Source organism: Rhinatrema bivittatum, chromosome 8 (assembly GCF_901001135.1).
Source record: "Rhinatrema bivittatum chromosome 8, aRhiBiv1.1, whole genome shotgun sequence".
Taxonomy (NCBI): Eukaryota; Metazoa; Chordata; class Amphibia; order Gymnophiona; family Rhinatrematidae; genus Rhinatrema; species Rhinatrema bivittatum.
The window spans coordinates 80,611,062-80,628,111 of NC_042622.1; the positions used below are offsets into that span (position 1 = coordinate 80,611,062).

General features: G+C 52.9%; 1 protein-coding gene across 7 annotated transcripts in view; it reads left to right on the top strand.

Annotated features, from left to right (window-relative positions):
* Nucleotides 1–17,050, top strand: part of TBC1D13 (TBC1 domain family member 13) — a 115,513-nt gene that overhangs the window by 63,564 nt on the left and 34,899 nt on the right. For all 7 annotated transcript variants that reach the window (XM_029611809.1, XM_029611811.1, XM_029611810.1 and 4 more), the window contains 4 exons: nucleotides 9,250–9,332; nucleotides 9,465–9,624; nucleotides 9,785–9,995; nucleotides 10,523–10,686. In XM_029611809.1, the coding sequence (XP_029467669.1) occupies nucleotides 9,250–9,332; nucleotides 9,465–9,624; nucleotides 9,785–9,995; nucleotides 10,523–10,686 (618 nt within the window). The remainder of the gene's footprint in view (nucleotides 1–9,249; nucleotides 9,333–9,464; nucleotides 9,625–9,784; nucleotides 9,996–10,522; nucleotides 10,687–17,050) is intronic.

Sequence of the window (17,050 nt, forward strand, 5' to 3'; positions counted from 1 at the left end):
GAAAAATATTATGGCGTATAGAGATCCATCCAGGAGAAGTAATTCTAGTAGCGCCGGAGTGGCCTTGGTGGCCGTGGTTTGCAGATCTCATAAATCTGGCAGTAGACGGGACATTGAGGCTTGCTCATCTATCAAAGCTTTTGCGCCAAAGTCCCTTATTTTCTGATCAGGTGGCTTGCTTCTGTCTCACGGCTTAGATTTTGAGAAGAAATGCTTAAGGGAGAAAGGATATTCTGAGGATGTCATTTCTACTCTCTTGCAAGCTAGAAAGACTTCCACCTCCTTAGTGTATATGAGGGTCTGGAGAGTTTTTGAGACTTTGAGCAGGAGCATCCGTAGCAAATATTCTGAGCTTCTTGCAGAGAGGATTGGTGAAGGACTTGGCCTTTAACTCCCTCAGAGTTCAGGTGGCAGCCTTGTGCTGTCTTTGAGGCAAGGTGCAGGGAGTTGCCCTAGCTGTACATCCGGATGTAGTACGTTTTCTCTGGGACGTAAAGCATTTGTGTTCTCCGGTTCAGAAGTTGTATACCCTCTTGGAACTTTAACTTGGTCCTTAGGGGTATGTGTATGGCTCCATTCAAGCCTCTTAGAAGGGCTACTATAAATTATCTCATTTTAAAGATTGTTTTCTTGGTGGCAATTTGCGCTGCTAGAAGGATCTCGGAACTTCAGGCCTTGTCCTGCAAGGATCCATTTTTGAAAGTTGTGGATTTGGGAGTCTCGTTGAGGACAGTTCCTTCCTTCCTTCCCAAGGTGGTGGTATCGTTCCATTTAAGTCAATTGGTTGAGCTCCTGCCCTCTCCAAATTTAGATGCTTTAGTGCCTCAAGCGAGAGATTTGCGACCCTTGGATGTAAAGCAGGCTTTGTTGCAATATCTTAAGGTCACTAATAGCTTCCGATTGTTGGAGCGTCTTTTTGTGCTATTGAGTGGTGCAAAGAAGGGTCGTAAGGCATCCAAAGCCACGATTGCGCATTGGTTGAAGGAAGCTGTAGGTCTTCCTGTCCCGTAGAGGTTAAGGGCTCATTCTACTCGTTCTCAGGTGGCCTCCTGGGCCAAAAGTCATCAGGTATCGCCTCAAGAGATTTGTCGGGCGGCTACTTAGAAGTTCTTGCACGCATTCACCAGGCATTATCGTTTGGATATCCAGGCCTCAGAGGCCAGGGGTTTTGGTGAAAGTGTGCTTCAAGTGGGACCCTCTCACAGTCCCACCCTGTTTTGGGATGTTTGGGTACATCCCAGGATTCTGGACTGATCTGGGTATGTACAGAGAAAGGAAAATTGGTTCTTACCTGCCAATTTTCGTTCTTGTACTTCCACAGATCAGTCCAGAGTCCTGCCCTGTTGTAGTGAGGAGATTTGGCGAGTCTGCTCGATTGGTTATTGTAAATAGTCTGAAGAGTGATGCAGGTTTTTTTGTTTAGTTCCTCATGTTTAAATGTTCCTAAGATTTACAAGTATCCACTTCCTTCTGCTCATTCAGGGGGATATTGATGTATGGTTGGTGTTGGTGTAAGTTGGTATCTTGGTTTGGGTACTTCTCAATACTGAGTGACTGCAGGTGGCATCCAGGTTATATGGCAGTGTCAGCGAAACTTTCTCTGTTTCCATCCGCTGGAAGGGAGGCAAAACCCAGGAATCTGGACTGACCTGTGGTACTGCAGGAACAAAAATTAGAGGTAAAAGCCAATTTTCCTATCTTTGATGTTATAGATTCCCTCACTCAAAGAAAAGTAATTAGAAGTGACGAAGGGAGTGCATTTTTATTTTTTATTCCCTGTACGTACCAGGATCAGTCCAGGACACCTGGGTTGTGACTCCGCACCAGTAGATGGAGACAGACTAAAACTTGTGGGCGGAGCCATATATGCCCCTGTGCCAGTCACAGCCCCTCAGTCTTACTCTGTCTCCAGTAGATGGTGCAGGTCCGGTCACAGCCCTGCCTGCCCTGGTTCTGGTACTCCGTCAGGGTCGGTTCCTTTTTTTCTTTAGGCCAGTTTAGGCTACGGTGTTTTCTGTTTGGGTAATTTTCTAAATTGTCCCTTAGGTCCCTTTCGCCCTGCCTCCCAGGGGGGTTGTGAGGTTCTGAGGGGACCACCCCCCTGGTTGAGGCCGCTGCTAGGGTCGAGGACCCAGCTGGCCTAGTAGCAGCGTCAGGGGTGACACCGGGGAGCCCGGTTCACTCACCCCTGCTGGATTAGGGCTCCAGGACCGTGGACAGCGACAGGCTTTTTTGTTAAAAAAAAAAAAAAAAAAAAAAAAGGTTTGTTTTTTATTTCTGGCCGGCTCTCTCTTGCTTCGCGTCGCCGCTCGCAGGGGGGGGCGCCGCCGACGGGGGGAGGCCGTTCGAATTTTTTGGTTTAATTTTCGTCGCTCCTGCTGCCCCTTCCTCGCGCCTCTTCGCCGGCATGCCTCGCGGCTCGGTCTGCTGGGCCTGTGGCTCGGCGCGCGCGTGTCTTTCGCGCGAAAGTCTGTGCGCGGCCTGCATCCCGGGCGGAGAGGGGTCGTCTGGGGCGCCTCGGGGGGCTCGTTCACGGCCTGCGCGATCGCCTCCGCGCGGGGGGGGGGGGGGCGCCGTAGAAAAGCCCCAAGAGCTTTTCCCGCTTAGCGCGGGAGTGGCGGCCATTTTGGCCACGGGCCGCGAAATGGCGCGGGAAACGGCAGGGCCTTCGGCCTTGCCTCCCGCGCTTTCCCCGCAACGGATCGCGGTCGGAGGGGGTCCCTCGGGGGACACAGGGTCCCCGGGGAGTCCCGCTGATTTTTCCTCGGACTCGAGCTCGCTTTCAGAGGACCTTGCGCTTTTGTTGCGCAAGGTCCTGAAATACAAAAAAAGCAAGCGCGGCCGGAGTGAGGCTCGCAGAGCTCCGCCGCGGAAGAGGTCCAGGAAGCCTTCGGGGGTCGCGGAGGGGCCCCAGGGCGCCTCGCGGGGGAAGCGGCCTCCACGTGGCGTCCCACAGGAGGCGGACACCGATTCCTCCCCCGAGGAGGACGCTGATTCCCCTGAGGAGACCCAGAAGGGACCCGACGATGTGGGAGCGGACGGCTCCGCTACGTCCGGCGTAGCAAAAGGTTCACAGGCAGTGGAAGGAGACGATCCCAAAGTGGTCAGGCTCTTCCGTAGGGATGAATTGCCACCTCTAATTCCAGCCATTATCCAGGAGCTGGGAATAAACCCCCCTCCGGCGGTGGTTCGTCAGGAAGCGAACATGGATCCGGTCCTGTTAGGCCTCACGGGTCCAGCAGTTGCTTTTCCGTTCCATTTCTCTTCAACAGACATCATGTTCCGGGAATGGGACACTCCGGAGTTAGGGTTGAAGGTCAGCAAGGCCATGGACAAACTTTACCCGCTCCCGGAGGATGCACTGGACCTTCTCAAGTTTCCCAAGGTGGATTCGGCGGTTTCGGCGGTAACGAAGAGATCTACTATCCCGGTTACGGGTGCGACAGCCCTTCGGGACCTTCAGGACAGGAAGCTGGAAGTACAGCTCAAGAAGATTTTTGAGGTTTCAGCGCTAGGAATTCGGGCCGCCATGTGTACGAATTTTGCTTTGAGAGCTGGCTTACGCTGGGCTCAGGTCCTTCAAGCCAATGCGGATCTTTCGGCAGACGAGGCAGCGCAAGCGGATAAGTTGGAAGCGGTAATAGCATATGGCGCAGATGCACTCCACGATCTGCTGCGCACTTCGTCTAGATCCATGGTGGCGTCTGTCTCGGCGCGCCGCCTCCTGTGGCTACGCAACTGGGCGGCGGATGGCTCTTCTAAGGCTCACCTCGGGGCGCTGCCATTCAAGGGTAAATTGCTGTTCGGCAAGGAATTAGATGACTTGATGGCTTCCCTGGGGGAAAATAGGGCTTTCAGGTTGCCCGAAGATAGATCCAGGTCGCGGCCTTCCTTTTCAGCCAGGTCCCGCTTTCGTGGGCCCAGGAGGGCGCGGCCTCAAAGGTCGTCGGGGCACTCGTTCAGGTCTTCCTCCTCCCGTACCCCACAGTGGCAGCAGCAGCAGCAGCAGTCCTTTCGTGGGAGGCGCTTTGGTAGACCAGGGGGTGCCCTGGCCATCACGGCGCCCAAATCTTCACAATGAAAGGGGGTCGGCCCTTCTCCCGCCGCAGCCTCAGCACGCCGTTCCCAACGTCGGGGCGCGGTTGCTGTCGTTCTACGAGAGATGGGCCGGAATAACGTCGGACCAGTGGGTCCTCACCGTGATAAGACACGGCTACGCGTTAGATTTTGCTCGCATTCCAGTGGACAAGTTCCTTGTCTCACCTTGCAAGGCTCCCGAGAAGAAGGCGGCAGTGCTAGACACCATCCGCCGCCTAGAGGACTTGGGAGCTTTCTCCCCCGTTCCGGTCAGCCAACGAGGAAAGGGCCGTTACTCCATTTACTTCATCGTACCAAAGAAGGACGGCACGTCCCGACCAATTCTGGATCTCAAAGGGGTGAACCGATGCCTTCGCGTTCCTCGCTTCAAAATGGAGACGATCCGGTCAGTCATCGCCGCGGTCCGGCCAGGCGAGTTCCTGGCCTCCCTGGACCTCACGGAGGCGTATCTTCACATAGGCATCCAGCCGTCGTTCCAACGCTTCCTCAGATTCTGCATTCTGGGTCGGCATTACCAGTTTCGGGCGCTCCCCTTTGGGCTCGCAACGGCCCCTCGTATGTTCACGAAGGTGATGGTCGTGGTGGCGGCGCAACTGCGCCGAGAAGGTCTCCTGGTCCATCCGTACCTGGACGATTGGTTGATTCGGGCGAAGTCCGAGGTTCAGTGTCGGATGGCGGTGGCCAGGGTCCTCCATCTGTTGCAGTCCCTGGGATGGGTGGTCAACTTCAGCAAGAGTCATCTGACACCCACGCAGACCTTGGAATATCTGGGAGCTCTTTTCGACACGAAGCAGGGCAAGGTGTTTCTGTCCCTCGAACGGATGGTCAAGTTGCAAACTCAGGTACAACGCTTGTTGTCTCTCCGCCAACCGCGGGTCTGCGACTACCTTACGGTCCTCGGGTCTATGGCTTCCACGCTGGCGCTGGTGCCATGGGCGTTCGCTCATCTGCGACCCTTACAGTCATCCTTGCTTTCCCGCTGGAAGCCGGTCTCGGAGGATTTCCACTTACCGCTTCCTCTAGCGGGACACGCGAGGTCCAGCCTGCATTGGTGGCTGGACCCCAGTCATCTTTCCGCCGGAGTCTCTCTCCTGGTGCCCAGTTGGACAGTGGTGACCACGGATGCCAGCCTCTCCGGTTGGGGAGCGGTCTGCCTAGGGAGCTCAGTTCAGGGCCTATGGTCAGTGTCGCAAGCCCAGTGGTCTATCAATCGCCTAGAGACCAGAGCGGTCCGTCTGGCCCTGCAGGCTTTTCTACCATTGCTGCGGGGAAAGGCAGTCCGAGTGTTGTCGGACAATGCGACCACCGTGGCATACATCAACCGGCAGGGGGGGACCCGGAGCCCCCAGGTGGCAGAAGAAGCTCAGCGCTTGATGGCCTGGTCGGAGCTACATCTCAGCAACCTCGCATCGTCTCACATTGCGGGAGTCGACAACGTGCAGGCGGACTATCTCAGCCGTCATCGTCTGGATCCCGGAGAATGGGAGCTGGGGGACGAAGCGTTTCTTCTCATTTGCGAAACGTGGGGGGTGCCCCACATGGATCTGATGGCCACGTGGCACAACGCGAAGGCCCCGCGATTTTACAGTCGACGTCGGGAGCGGGGGGCAGAAGGCGTCGATGCGTTGGTGCTTCCCTGGCCGACGGATGTGCTGCTCTACGTGTTTCCCCCGTGGCCGATGATCGGCAAGATTCTACGGCGCATAGAGTTGCATCCGGCCAACGTGATCTTGGTGGCACCGGAGTGGCCTCGCCGGCCGTGGTTCGCAGACCTCGTACAACTGGCAGTAGCGGCACCCCTTCGGTTCCAGGGAATGGCGGCCCTACTCCATCAGGGCCCCGTCTGTTTGGAGGATGCGGATCACTTCTGTCTCGCGGCATGGCTTTTGAGAGGAATCGACTGAAGAGAAAAGGTTATTCAGATGCGGTGGTGGCCACGCTACTGCGTTCCAGGAAGCAGTCGACGTCTTTGGCTTACGTCCGTGTCTGGGTCGTCTTTGAGGACTGGTGCGTGCAGCGAGGGGTGGACCCCACTTCAGCTTCCGTCGCTGAGGTTCTAGCGTTCCTCCAGGCGGGTCTGGCCAAAGGTCTGGCGTGCAGTTCCCTACGGGTCCAAGTGGCGGCGCTGGGGTGTTTGCGAGGTAAGTCTCTGGCGCTTCACCCGGATATTGCTCGTTTCCTTCGGGGTGCTAAGCACCTTCGCCCCCCGTTACGTCATCCTTGTCCGGCTTGGAACCTCAATTGGGTTCTCTCCGCTCTATGCACGGCGCCGTTTGAGCCCTTGAAACGCGCGACTCTTAAGGATCTCACTTTAAAAACGGCATTCTTGGTGGCGATTGCCTCGGCACGGCGTGTTTCCGAGTTACAGGCCCTGTCCTGTAGGGAACCTTTCTTGCGTATCTCCGATTCGGGGGTTTCCTTACGGACGGTTCCTTCTTTTCTACCGAAAGTGGTCTCGTCTTTTGACGTGAATCAATCGGTGGAGTTGCCCGCTTTTGCGTGCGGAGACTCCTCTGCTACCGAAGAGAGGGAGTTACGGAGGCTGGACGTGCGGAGATCCCTTCTCCGATATCTGGACGTCACTAATCCGTTTCGGGTCACTGATCATCTGTTTGTCCTGTTCTCTGGACCAAAGAAAGGAGCTGCAGCGTCCCGCACAACGATCGCTCGTTGGCTCAAGGAGGCCATTGGTTCGGCGTACTTGGTGCGGGGAAAACCTCTTCCCGTGGGGCTGCGGGCTCACTCGACTCGATCTCAAGCAGCGTCTTGGGCGGAAGCTTCTCAGGTGTCGCCTCAAGAGATTTGTAGGGCGGCCACCTGGAAGTCGTTGCATACTTTTATCCGGCATTACCGGCTGGATGTCCGGGCTACCGATTCCGGGGGTTTTGGAGAGAGGGTACTCCGAGCGGGACTCTCTGCTTCCCACCCTCAGTAGGTTGCTCTGGTACATCCCAGGTGTCCTGGACTGATCCTGGTACGTACAGGGAAAGGAAAATTAGTTTCTTACCTGATAATTTTCGTTCCTGTAGTACCAAGGATCAGTCCAGGATCCCGCCCGCAGTGCTGCGCTGAAGTAATGGAGAGTCCGCTCTGTGTTTTGATTTGCTCTGTTCCGCTTGTTCGCTCTCTCGGTTGGAGAGTCCGTTTCCAGAAGGGGTGTTTCTTTCCCCGTTAGTTAGCGGTAGCTAGTTTTGTTTACTTCTCTGGTTGTGTTCTACTTTGACATTCCGTAAGACTGAGGGGCTGTGACTGGCACAGGGGCATATATGGCTCCGCCCACAAGTTTTAGTCTGTCTCCATCTACTGGTGCGGAGTCACAACCCAGGTGTCCTGGACTGATCCTTGGTACTACAGGAACGAAAATTATCAGGTAAGAAACTAATTTTCCTTTTTGCAGTCCTAAACCTTTGGAATAAGGTCTCAAGAAAAATTTGCATTACCCCTGTTATAGGTACATGAAATCCATAGTTATTTAAACAGGCATTTGCAGGTTTATGAGCTTAGTGGTATCATATTTTACTTCTTTTCTATTTTAATCTTAGAGGGAGTATTATTTAGTTACTGGGGCAACTGAACAAATATATGGACTGAAGTGATGGACTTTATAGAGTCCTGATTCTTATTCTGTTTTTACTACTAATTAGTACGGCTTATGCTTTATATATGTATGTATTTATTTATTTAGCCATTTTATATACAGTCATTCCAAAATAAGACCACAATGGTTTACAAAAGCATCATTCGTAATCTAGGTCTATACAACAACAAATACATGTTCTAGGTCAACACAACATCAGATACATGTTAATTAGGGGCTAGGACAGTAGATTGTGATACATACCGTATTTTTCGCTCCATAAGACGCACTTTTTTTCCCCCAAAGGTGGGGGGAAAATGTATGTGCGTCTTATGGAGCGAATATAAAAAAAAAACCAAACAAAAATCTAACAAACACCCCCCCCCCCCGACTCCCCCAAGACCTGCCGACTTAATTTCCTACAACCCCCCCCCCCCCAAGACCTGACAAATTAATTTCCTGCAACCCCCCACCCTCCTGACCCCCCCAAGACCTGCCAAACGTCCCTGGTGGTCCAGCGGGGGTCCGGGAATGATCTCCTGGGCGTGGGCCGTCGGCTGCCAGTAAACAAAATGGCGCCGACGGCCCTATGCCCTCACTATGTCACTGAGACCGATCGCTGCTATTGGTCGGTCTCAGTGACATAGTGAGGGCATAGGGCCGTCGGCGCCATTTTGTTTACTGGCAGCCGACGGCCCTATGCCCTCACTATGTCACTGAGACCGATCGCTGCTATTGGTCGGTCTCAGTGACATAGTGAGGGCATAGGGCCGTCGGCTGCCAGTAAACAAAATGGCGCCGACGGCCCTATGCCCTTACTATGTCACTGAGACCGACCAATAGCAGCGGTCGGTCTCAGTGACATAGTGAGGGCATAGGGCCGTCGGCGCCATTTTGTTTACTGGCAGCCGACGGCTCACGCCCAGGAGATCGTTCCCGGACCGCTCCTGGACCCCTGCTGGACCACCAGGGACGTTTGGCAGGTCTTGGGGGGGTCAGGAGGGTGGGGGGTTGCAGGAAATTAATTCGGCAGGTCTTGGGGGGGTCAGGAGGGTGGGGGGTTGCAGGAAATTAATTCGGCAGGTCTTGGGGGGGTCAGGGGGGTGGAGGTTGTTAATTTAAAGGGATGGGGGGGGGGTTTGGGGGTTCCCACAGAAAGAAAAATTTTCTGATCTGGGGAGTGGACCGAAATGGCCCTCCCCAGACCCGAAAACAAAATGGGGAGAAAAAAAAAAACTATGCACTCCCCTAATTTGCTCCATAAGACGCCCAGACGCAGAGCCGGTTTAGCACAATTTATTTTTTTTAAATTTTCCCCCTCTGAATCCTAAGTGCGTCTTATGGTCAGGTGCGTCTTATGGAGCGAAAAATACGGTAAGTTCCAATTCAATGACCTTCACGTATTAGTCAGTAAGTTGCCATGATACACTTTACATCTCTCATTACTATGTATTGTGAAAGGTCTGTGTGTTTTTGACTGCGATATTTGTATACTCTCAGGTTTTTGTATGAGTTAGCACTGGAAGAGCATTTGTGCTCTTTCAAATAATTTATCTTTAATTTATAATTTACAGCCTCTGAATCCGAACCCTGACAGCCGCTGGAACACTTACTTCAAGGACAACGAAGTCTTGCTGCAGATAGACAAGGATGCCAGGCATGTCCTGGGGAGGCACTGGGCATTCTGGGGCAGCACCAGGGAGATGCAGGATGTCAAGATTTAAAGATTTGTGTTCAGCTGACCTATCACTGTCTTCCTGATGGTTCTTGTCCTTTTCAATCACCCTAGGAGACTGTACCCCAATATGGTATTCTTCCAGCGCCCAACAGACTATCCCTGTCGCCTGATCATGGATCCACAAAATGACTTTGAGACACTGCGCAAACGGGTGGAGCAGACCACATTAAAGTCACAAATTGTGGCACGAAACCGAATGGGTGTTACCAACGTGAGTATTAGAACTGGAATTGTGACAATGGGAGAATAATGTGCAGTGTTTGCTTATAGTGGAGGAGGACAGTCAGGGCTGCTTGTCCCATACTATTGTGCTAACACATTCAATGAGCCCAGGTGAACTCTCTGCCAGCTTCTTCTGCTCTCTCCCATAGGTGAGTACCCCTCTCAAGCCTGCAGCACCTAGTTCACTGATGGAGTATGAACCTCTCCCAAAAGGCAGCGAAGCTCACTGGGAGGTGGTGGAGAGAATTCTTTTCATCTATGCTAAATTGAATCCTGGTATTGCGTATGTACAGGGCATGAATGAAATCGTGGGACCTATTTACTACACCTTTGCCACGGACCCCAACTGTGAATGGAAAGGTAATAGGGGATTGTAGGCAAGTCTGATTATTGTAGTCCCTGTCTCTCCCAGCAGGATACACTGTGGGAAGTGGGGGAGAGCTCACAACTCCTGCAGCCCCAACATCTCCCAACAGGAAATGCTGTAGGGAATGGTGCACATTTGTTGACTGTCAGGGAGCTCACAGTGTCTGCATTTCTAACCTTCTCAGTAGAAGGAGCTGTAGAGAATGGTGCAGAAGCATTGGCTGTAGGGGAGCTCGCAGCTCCTGCAGTCCCAGTCTCTCCCAGGGAGATGCTGTTGAAAATGCTGCAGGAGCATCAGCTGGGGGAGCTCACAGCTCTGTGGGAAATGGTGCTGGCACGCTGGCTGCGGAGCGAGCTCACAGCTTCTCCAGTCCCAGTCTCTTCATTATATCTATTTGATGCAACTCTTACTGCCTGGATTGGAGGAAGAGCATTTAGGGACTCTGTGGTGTTCTTTGTTTGGATCAGGGGTTTGATACAAGATATCTTTTCTGAATCTCTGACCGTTATGTGTTTTCCAGAACATGCGGAAGCAGATACTTTCTTTTGCTTCACAAACCTGATGGCTGAGATCCGGGATAATTTCATTAAAAGCCTGGATGACTCGCAATGTGGCATCACCTCCAGAATGGAGAGAGTTTACTCCACGCTGAAGGAAAAGGATGTGGAGCTATACTTGAAGCTGGTGAGACCCTCATTATCGTAATCCACCCATTCCTCTTCATCCAGTCAGACTAGTTCAGCGAATGGGTATGTATGCCAACCAGCAGATGGAGAGAGAGATAAACAGGTTCGCTGATGTCACCTCATATATACCTCTGTACTGACACCAGCCTACCAGTATTCTCTATCTCCAGCAGATAATGGAAGTTCGTACTGTACTGGGGCCTCAGGCCTGGTTCCCTGTAAGTACCCGGATCATTCCAGACTTCTGGGTTTATGCATCCGAGCCAGCAGATGGAGACAGAGAAAGTTTAACTGACACTACTTGATAAGTACAGTTGCCACCTGCAGTTCCTCAGTATTTCTTTGTCTCCAGCAGATGGTGGCTGGTGCATTCACCTGCAGTTTCTGGTGATTTTTTGTTCTTTTTTCTTTTTCCGTTTCTTTTTCTCAAGAGCATTTCTCCCTGGTGGAACCCTTCCCTGTTTGGTTGAGGTGAATGAGCTGGAGGTCGGTGACCTTTTTGTATGCTTGCTCCGGCTATCTGTGAGGTGCAAATCTGGTGGTCCAGATCCCTCCCTTCACAAGGCCACCTAGGTGGCTTTTCAGCTCGAGGCAGCTGCTTTTTGTTTTTAGGGCTCTTTCTCCTAGCTTTCAGGCTGAGCTGAAGCTGGACAGCTCCCTTCAGCCTTAGGAGAGCAGAGTTCCCGTTATTTTTGTAAAGTTAAAAAAAAAAAAAAAGTTTCAGCAGGAAGCAGCTGCAGTGGTATGGTAAGTCTCCCGGGCTCTATGGGAAGCGTTTTTGCCATCGGGGCAGCGTTTTTCAGGGGACCGTCTCGCTGGGCTCCGTGGTTAACTGCGTGCTATGGTTCCTTCTTGAACCATCCCTCAGGTGAAGCAGGGCGAGCGGGAGGTTGGTAACCCCCGTCTTTTGAGTCTGCCCTCCTTGGCAAGGGGGAGTTGATAGCCAGGGGTCCTGGTTCCCTCACCCCATGTGGGCCATTCACTCCCTCGGGCTCCTCATTGTGTGACCTTCAGAAGCAGGGAAGTAGTTCTGTTCACTTTTCCTTTCTGCCCTTGCTAGAACACGTATGTTTCTTAAAAAAAAAAAAAGAAAAAAAGGAGCAAGAGAAAGGGAAGGAGAGAGGCTGAGGCAGAGGGTAAGTTTCTTTTTTTTTTTTTCTTCCAGGAAGCAGGCAGGAGAGAGTGGGCCGAATTGCCTTTGTTTGTCGGGGCTGGGTGCTGAGTAGTTCAGCACCGGACAGCTTCGGGGAGCATTTGCGTCGGCAACGTCTATTTTTAGGCCCGACCGAGCCAGTATGCCGGCTCCTGCGCAGCGCGACAAAGTTTGTTGTGGCTGCAGTTTGAGGCGAGCTCACCTTGATTCAGCCTTGTTTTGCCAGGATTGTAGCTCAGCGGGCCCCCCGGGATGACGGCAAACAGTGAAGATAGCTGGGCTGGCTCTGGGGACCCCAGAGACGGGAGTCAGAGGAGCCAGTAGCCATTTTGGCAGCACATGCAGGCTGCCATTTCTGACCCCGGGACTCCACTCCCACACTGTTTCCTGTGGAAAAGGGCCCTGCTGGTGGCAGGGGACAGGGAGGGGCCTGGGAGTTCGCTGATCAGGAGTCTTTCTCCTCAGATCCAGAGGCTTTTCCCATGGATTTTGATCTTCTCCTCCATAAAGCATATTTAGCCAGAAAGGGTCAAAGAGACTCTTACTTAAGAAGTCCCGGACGGCCAAGAAGGCTAGAGGGCTGTGGAGTCAGGAGGGGGATCCTGTGCATATTGGGACTCAGGCAGGCCCCAGCAGAGGAAGATTCGTTGGAAGGTACGGATGATTCTGATTAGCTGCAAGGGAGTCCAGTGGGGCTGGACAAGGACTTTAGGGGATCCGGACCAGGTTCCAGTGGATGCATTGGGGGATCTAATGCAGGATCCGAATGCGGTTCCGGTCATGGAAGGTGATGACCCGTGAGTGGTCCATCTGTTCTAGAGGGAGGAACTTGGTTCGTTGATTCCCCGGGTGCTGAAGTAGCTGGGGATTAAAGGCACCCAGGAGGACTCATATAAGGAAGGGGTGAACCTGCTCCTGGAGAGATTGCAGGCCCCTCTACAGCATTTCTGTTGCTGAAGAAGTTGGTGGATCGGGAGTGGGAATCTCCCGAGGTGGGCCTGAAGGTAGCAAGGGCTATGGGGAAGTTATATCCCATGACGGAGCAGACCCTGGAGTCGTGGAGAATTCCCAAGGTGGATGCAATTGTCTGCGGTTACCAAAAAGACAACCACCCCATTATTGTGTGTGGCAGCCCTAAAGGATGTCCAGGATCAGAAGCTGGAGGTTCTGCTGAAGCTGCTGTTTGAGGTTTCAGCTTTGACTCTTCATGCAACGGTGTGCATAAGACTGATGCAGAGAGCCTGTTTGTCCTGGGTGCAGAAGACACATGACGAGCGGTCAGGAGTGGTGATTGAAGCAGCACAGGCAGCTCACTTAGAGGCGGGAGTGGCCTGTGTGGCCAATGCTCTGTATGACATGGTCCGGACTGCCACTAGGAGTATGGTCTCTGCTGTGGCAGCACGGAGGCTTCTGTGGCTGCAAAATTGGTCAGCAGATGTATGGTCTAAAGCCCAGTTCCCTGTACATACTAGGATCAGTCCAGACCGCTGGGTTATGCCTCCCTTCCAGCAGATGGAGTCAGAGAAAAGCTGAAAAGCATCCCCAGATAACCCGGTGTGCTATCTGCGATCCTTCAGTATTTCTCTGACTCCAGCAGATGAAGGATGGCATAACCTGCAGTCCTGATCCTTTGCAAAATTCTTTATTTGCTTGATTAATAAGTGAAGGGGGTATCCTAACCTTAGTACCTTTGACTAGATCAACTTGTAATAAGTAGTAAAAAAAAAAAGTGAAGACTGAGATCATTTTGTAATAGCAGGCAAGGCTGGGCTCCTGCCCTTGGCCTTAATACCCAGAGCATATCGACACAGCCCGGTGAGTTGGGGGGGATGTACTGGTGGGCCGGTCCCTTCTTCCCCCATTCAGTGCTAGAGACATCTTAATTCCTCTGGTGGGAGCTACAAGTTGTATATTAAGCCCAGGGACGTAAATTCCCCTGGTTGAGTAGCTCTGAAAAAGAAAAAATAAATACATAAATAAAAGACAAAGGATAAGCCTTTTTAACAGAGTGAGCCTGCTGAAATCTCCCAGGGCTCCGGAGGGGGTGAATTGCTTCACTCAGCTGATTTTCTACTTACGGCTTAGATTGCCATGCTGCGAGGATCGCGATGTGCAGCGTGTGGAGAGCTGGCAGCGCGGCTCTCTCGTGAAGGCCTCTGCTCTCGCTGTATCCCCGGGGGCGAGGGGCCTTCGCAGCTGCCGCTTGCAGGGAAAAGATCAGCGTTGCCGCGATCGCGCGGCTTAGGCCGCAGTCAGACAGTTCACAAGGAGAGGCCTGCCCCATCCCCAACAAGCACGGGAACAGTGGCCATTTTGCCCGATTCGGGCCCCGATGCTGCGCAAGGCTTAGATGCACAGGGGGAGGGGATTTCCCGCCGATTTCTCCGCCTACGTTAAGACCCCAAAGGCCTCGCAATTTGGGATATGATTCTTCTCCTCCTGCCGTGCCTCCGGGGGGGAGGGGGCCCTTAAAGAGACAGCACCCATTTTCTTCTCAGTTTATTTTACTGCTTCACAAAGCTTATATGGAGGCTGAGGCAGACTTGGATGGGCAATATTCTCCTCCTGCTAAGATCCCCAGGCCTGTGGAGGATCAAGGGGCTCCTGGAACCCGGCTTTCCCATCCTGCTCCTGACGCTGAGCTACCGGCGCCTTCCACTCCTCCGGGGTCTGTGCTTCCAGACCCCTCCCCGGTGGATACAAGCAATGATGTTGACAATGCCGCTCCGGTGGAGGGTGATGATCCACGGGTGCTCCAGGTATTTTGTAAGGAGGAGCTAGACCCTTTGATTCCTCATGTGCTACAGGAACTAGATATTCAGGCTCCGTAGCCGGTGAAAGATCCTTCTTCAGGGGATCCTGTTTTGTCGGGCCTGCGGGCCCCTCCTAGAACTTTTCCTTTCCACCCGATGCTTTTACAGCTTTTGACCCGGGAATGGGATGTGCCTGAAGCCACCCTAAGGGTTAGTAGAGCCATGGAAAAACTTTACCCACTGACGGACGAGTTCTTGGATCTTCTCAAGATCCCTAAGGTGGATGCAGCCGTGTCGGCCATCGCCAAGTGTACCATGGTTCCAGTAACGGGAGGAGCAGCTCTCAAGGACCTCCAGGATAGAAAGCTGGAGGTTCTACTCAAGCGGATATTTGAAGTATCGGCCCTCGGAGTTAGGGCGGCCGTCTGTAGTAGTCTCATGCAGAGAGCTACCCTTAGATGGGTTCAGCAATTACAACTCAAGAGCTCCCTCCGGCGGAGGCAGAACAGGCCGACCGCATGGAAGCTGCGGTTGCTTATACAGCAGATGCCTTGTACGATCTTCTTCGTACTTCTGCACACATGATGTCCTCGGCAGTTTCGCAAGGAGGCTTCTTTGGCCTCTGCAATTGGTCGGCTGATGTCTCTTCTAAGTCTCAGCTGGGTGCCTTTCCGTTTAGAGGAAAGCTATTATTTGGAGATGATCTGGAACAACTGGTTAAGTCCTTAGGGGACAATAAGGTTTACAAGCTCCCGGAGGACAAGCCCAAGCCGCCTCGCCCTTTTGGTGCGACCTAGGATCATTTTCGGGGTCACCACTGTTTTCATACGGGTAGGGGCAGTCGTCGGCAAGGTCTCAGGCTTGGGCTCATTCCTTTCGTGGTAGACTGCCTCAGCACGACGGATCCTCCCAAGGATTTTCCTCCAACAAGGCTTCCCAATGAAGGTGCACTGGCCCATTCCTCCGTTCCCGAGATCGGGGGTCGTCGTCTCCCTGTTTTGCAAGGAATGGGTCAAGATTACTTCGTACCAGTGGGTTCTAGCTATCATAGAACACGGTTACGCTTTGGATTTTGCTCGCCCGCTTCGGGATCTGTTCCTGGTGTCTCCTTGCGGGTCTCAGGCTCAAGGCTCTGGGAGCGGTTGTCCCGGTGCCACTGAACGAATGTTGGACCGGCAGGTACTTCATTTATTTCGTAGTCCACAAGAAGGAGGGCAACTTCCGGCCGATATTGGACTTAAAAAAGGTCAACAGAGTACTTCAGGTCCCTCGTTTTCGAATGGAGACGTTGAGGTCAGTCATTGCGGCCGTCCACAAAGGCGCATTTTTGGCTTTGTGGATCTGATGGAGGCTTACCTTCACATAGGAATCCAAGAGCATCATCAAAGGTTTCTGTGGTTCATGGTCTTGGGCAAGCATTACCAGTTTCGTATGCTGCCGTTCAGTTTAGCGACGGCTCCCCACGTTTTCACCAAGGTGATGGTGGTAGTGGCAGCATGTCTGCGGCGGGAGGGGATCTTAGTTCATCCCTATCTGGACGACTGGCTCATTCGGGCGAAATTGGAAGAGCTCTGCAAGGTGGCAGTGAGGTCTGTTGTGCATCTCCTCCATTCGCTCGGATGGATTGTCAATTTCTCCAAGAGCCAATTGGTACCATCCCAGGTGTTGGAATTTCTGGGAGCACGGTTCGATACGTCTGTGGGCAAGGTTTTCCTGCCTCGGGAAAGGATGAGCAAACTAATGTCTCAGGTTCAACGTCTTTTGGCCCTTCCATTGCCCAAGGTATGGGACTGTTTGCAAGTTCTTGGTTCTATGACGTCTACTCTGGAGTTGGTTCCCTGGGAGTTTGCTCATATGAGGCCTTTGCAGAGGGCGTTGCTTTCCTGTTGGGACCCCAAGTCCGAGGAGTTTCACTTGCCCTTGCCCCTTCTGGATCCAGCCAGGGCCAGTCTAGAATGGTGGTTAATCCCCGATCACTTACAGCAGGGAATGGATCTAGAGAATCCATAGTGGATGATCGTGACAATGGATGTCAGCCTTTCCGGTTGGGGGGCAGTCTGTCAGTCACGATCAGCACAAGGTCAATGGACAGTGCAGGAGTCCAAGTGGTCCATAAATCGGTTGGAGACAAGGGCGGTTCATCTAGCGTTGCGCCGTTTTCTCCCGCTAATCCAGCATCGTTCGGTAAGGATCCTATCCGACAATGCGACAACCATGGCTTACATAAATCGTCAAGGGGGAACAAAGAGTCAGCCGGTGGCTGCAGAGGGGGACAAGTTGAAGGTCTGGGCGGAACACAATCTGCTCCGGTTGGCGGCGTCACACATAGCCGGAGTGGACAATGTCCAGGCAGATTTTCTCAGTCGACAAAGGCTAGATCCTGGCGAATGGGAACTGTCTGAGGAGGCGATGCGGCTTTTGACTCGCCGGTGGGGAGTCCCCCAGCTGGATTTGAT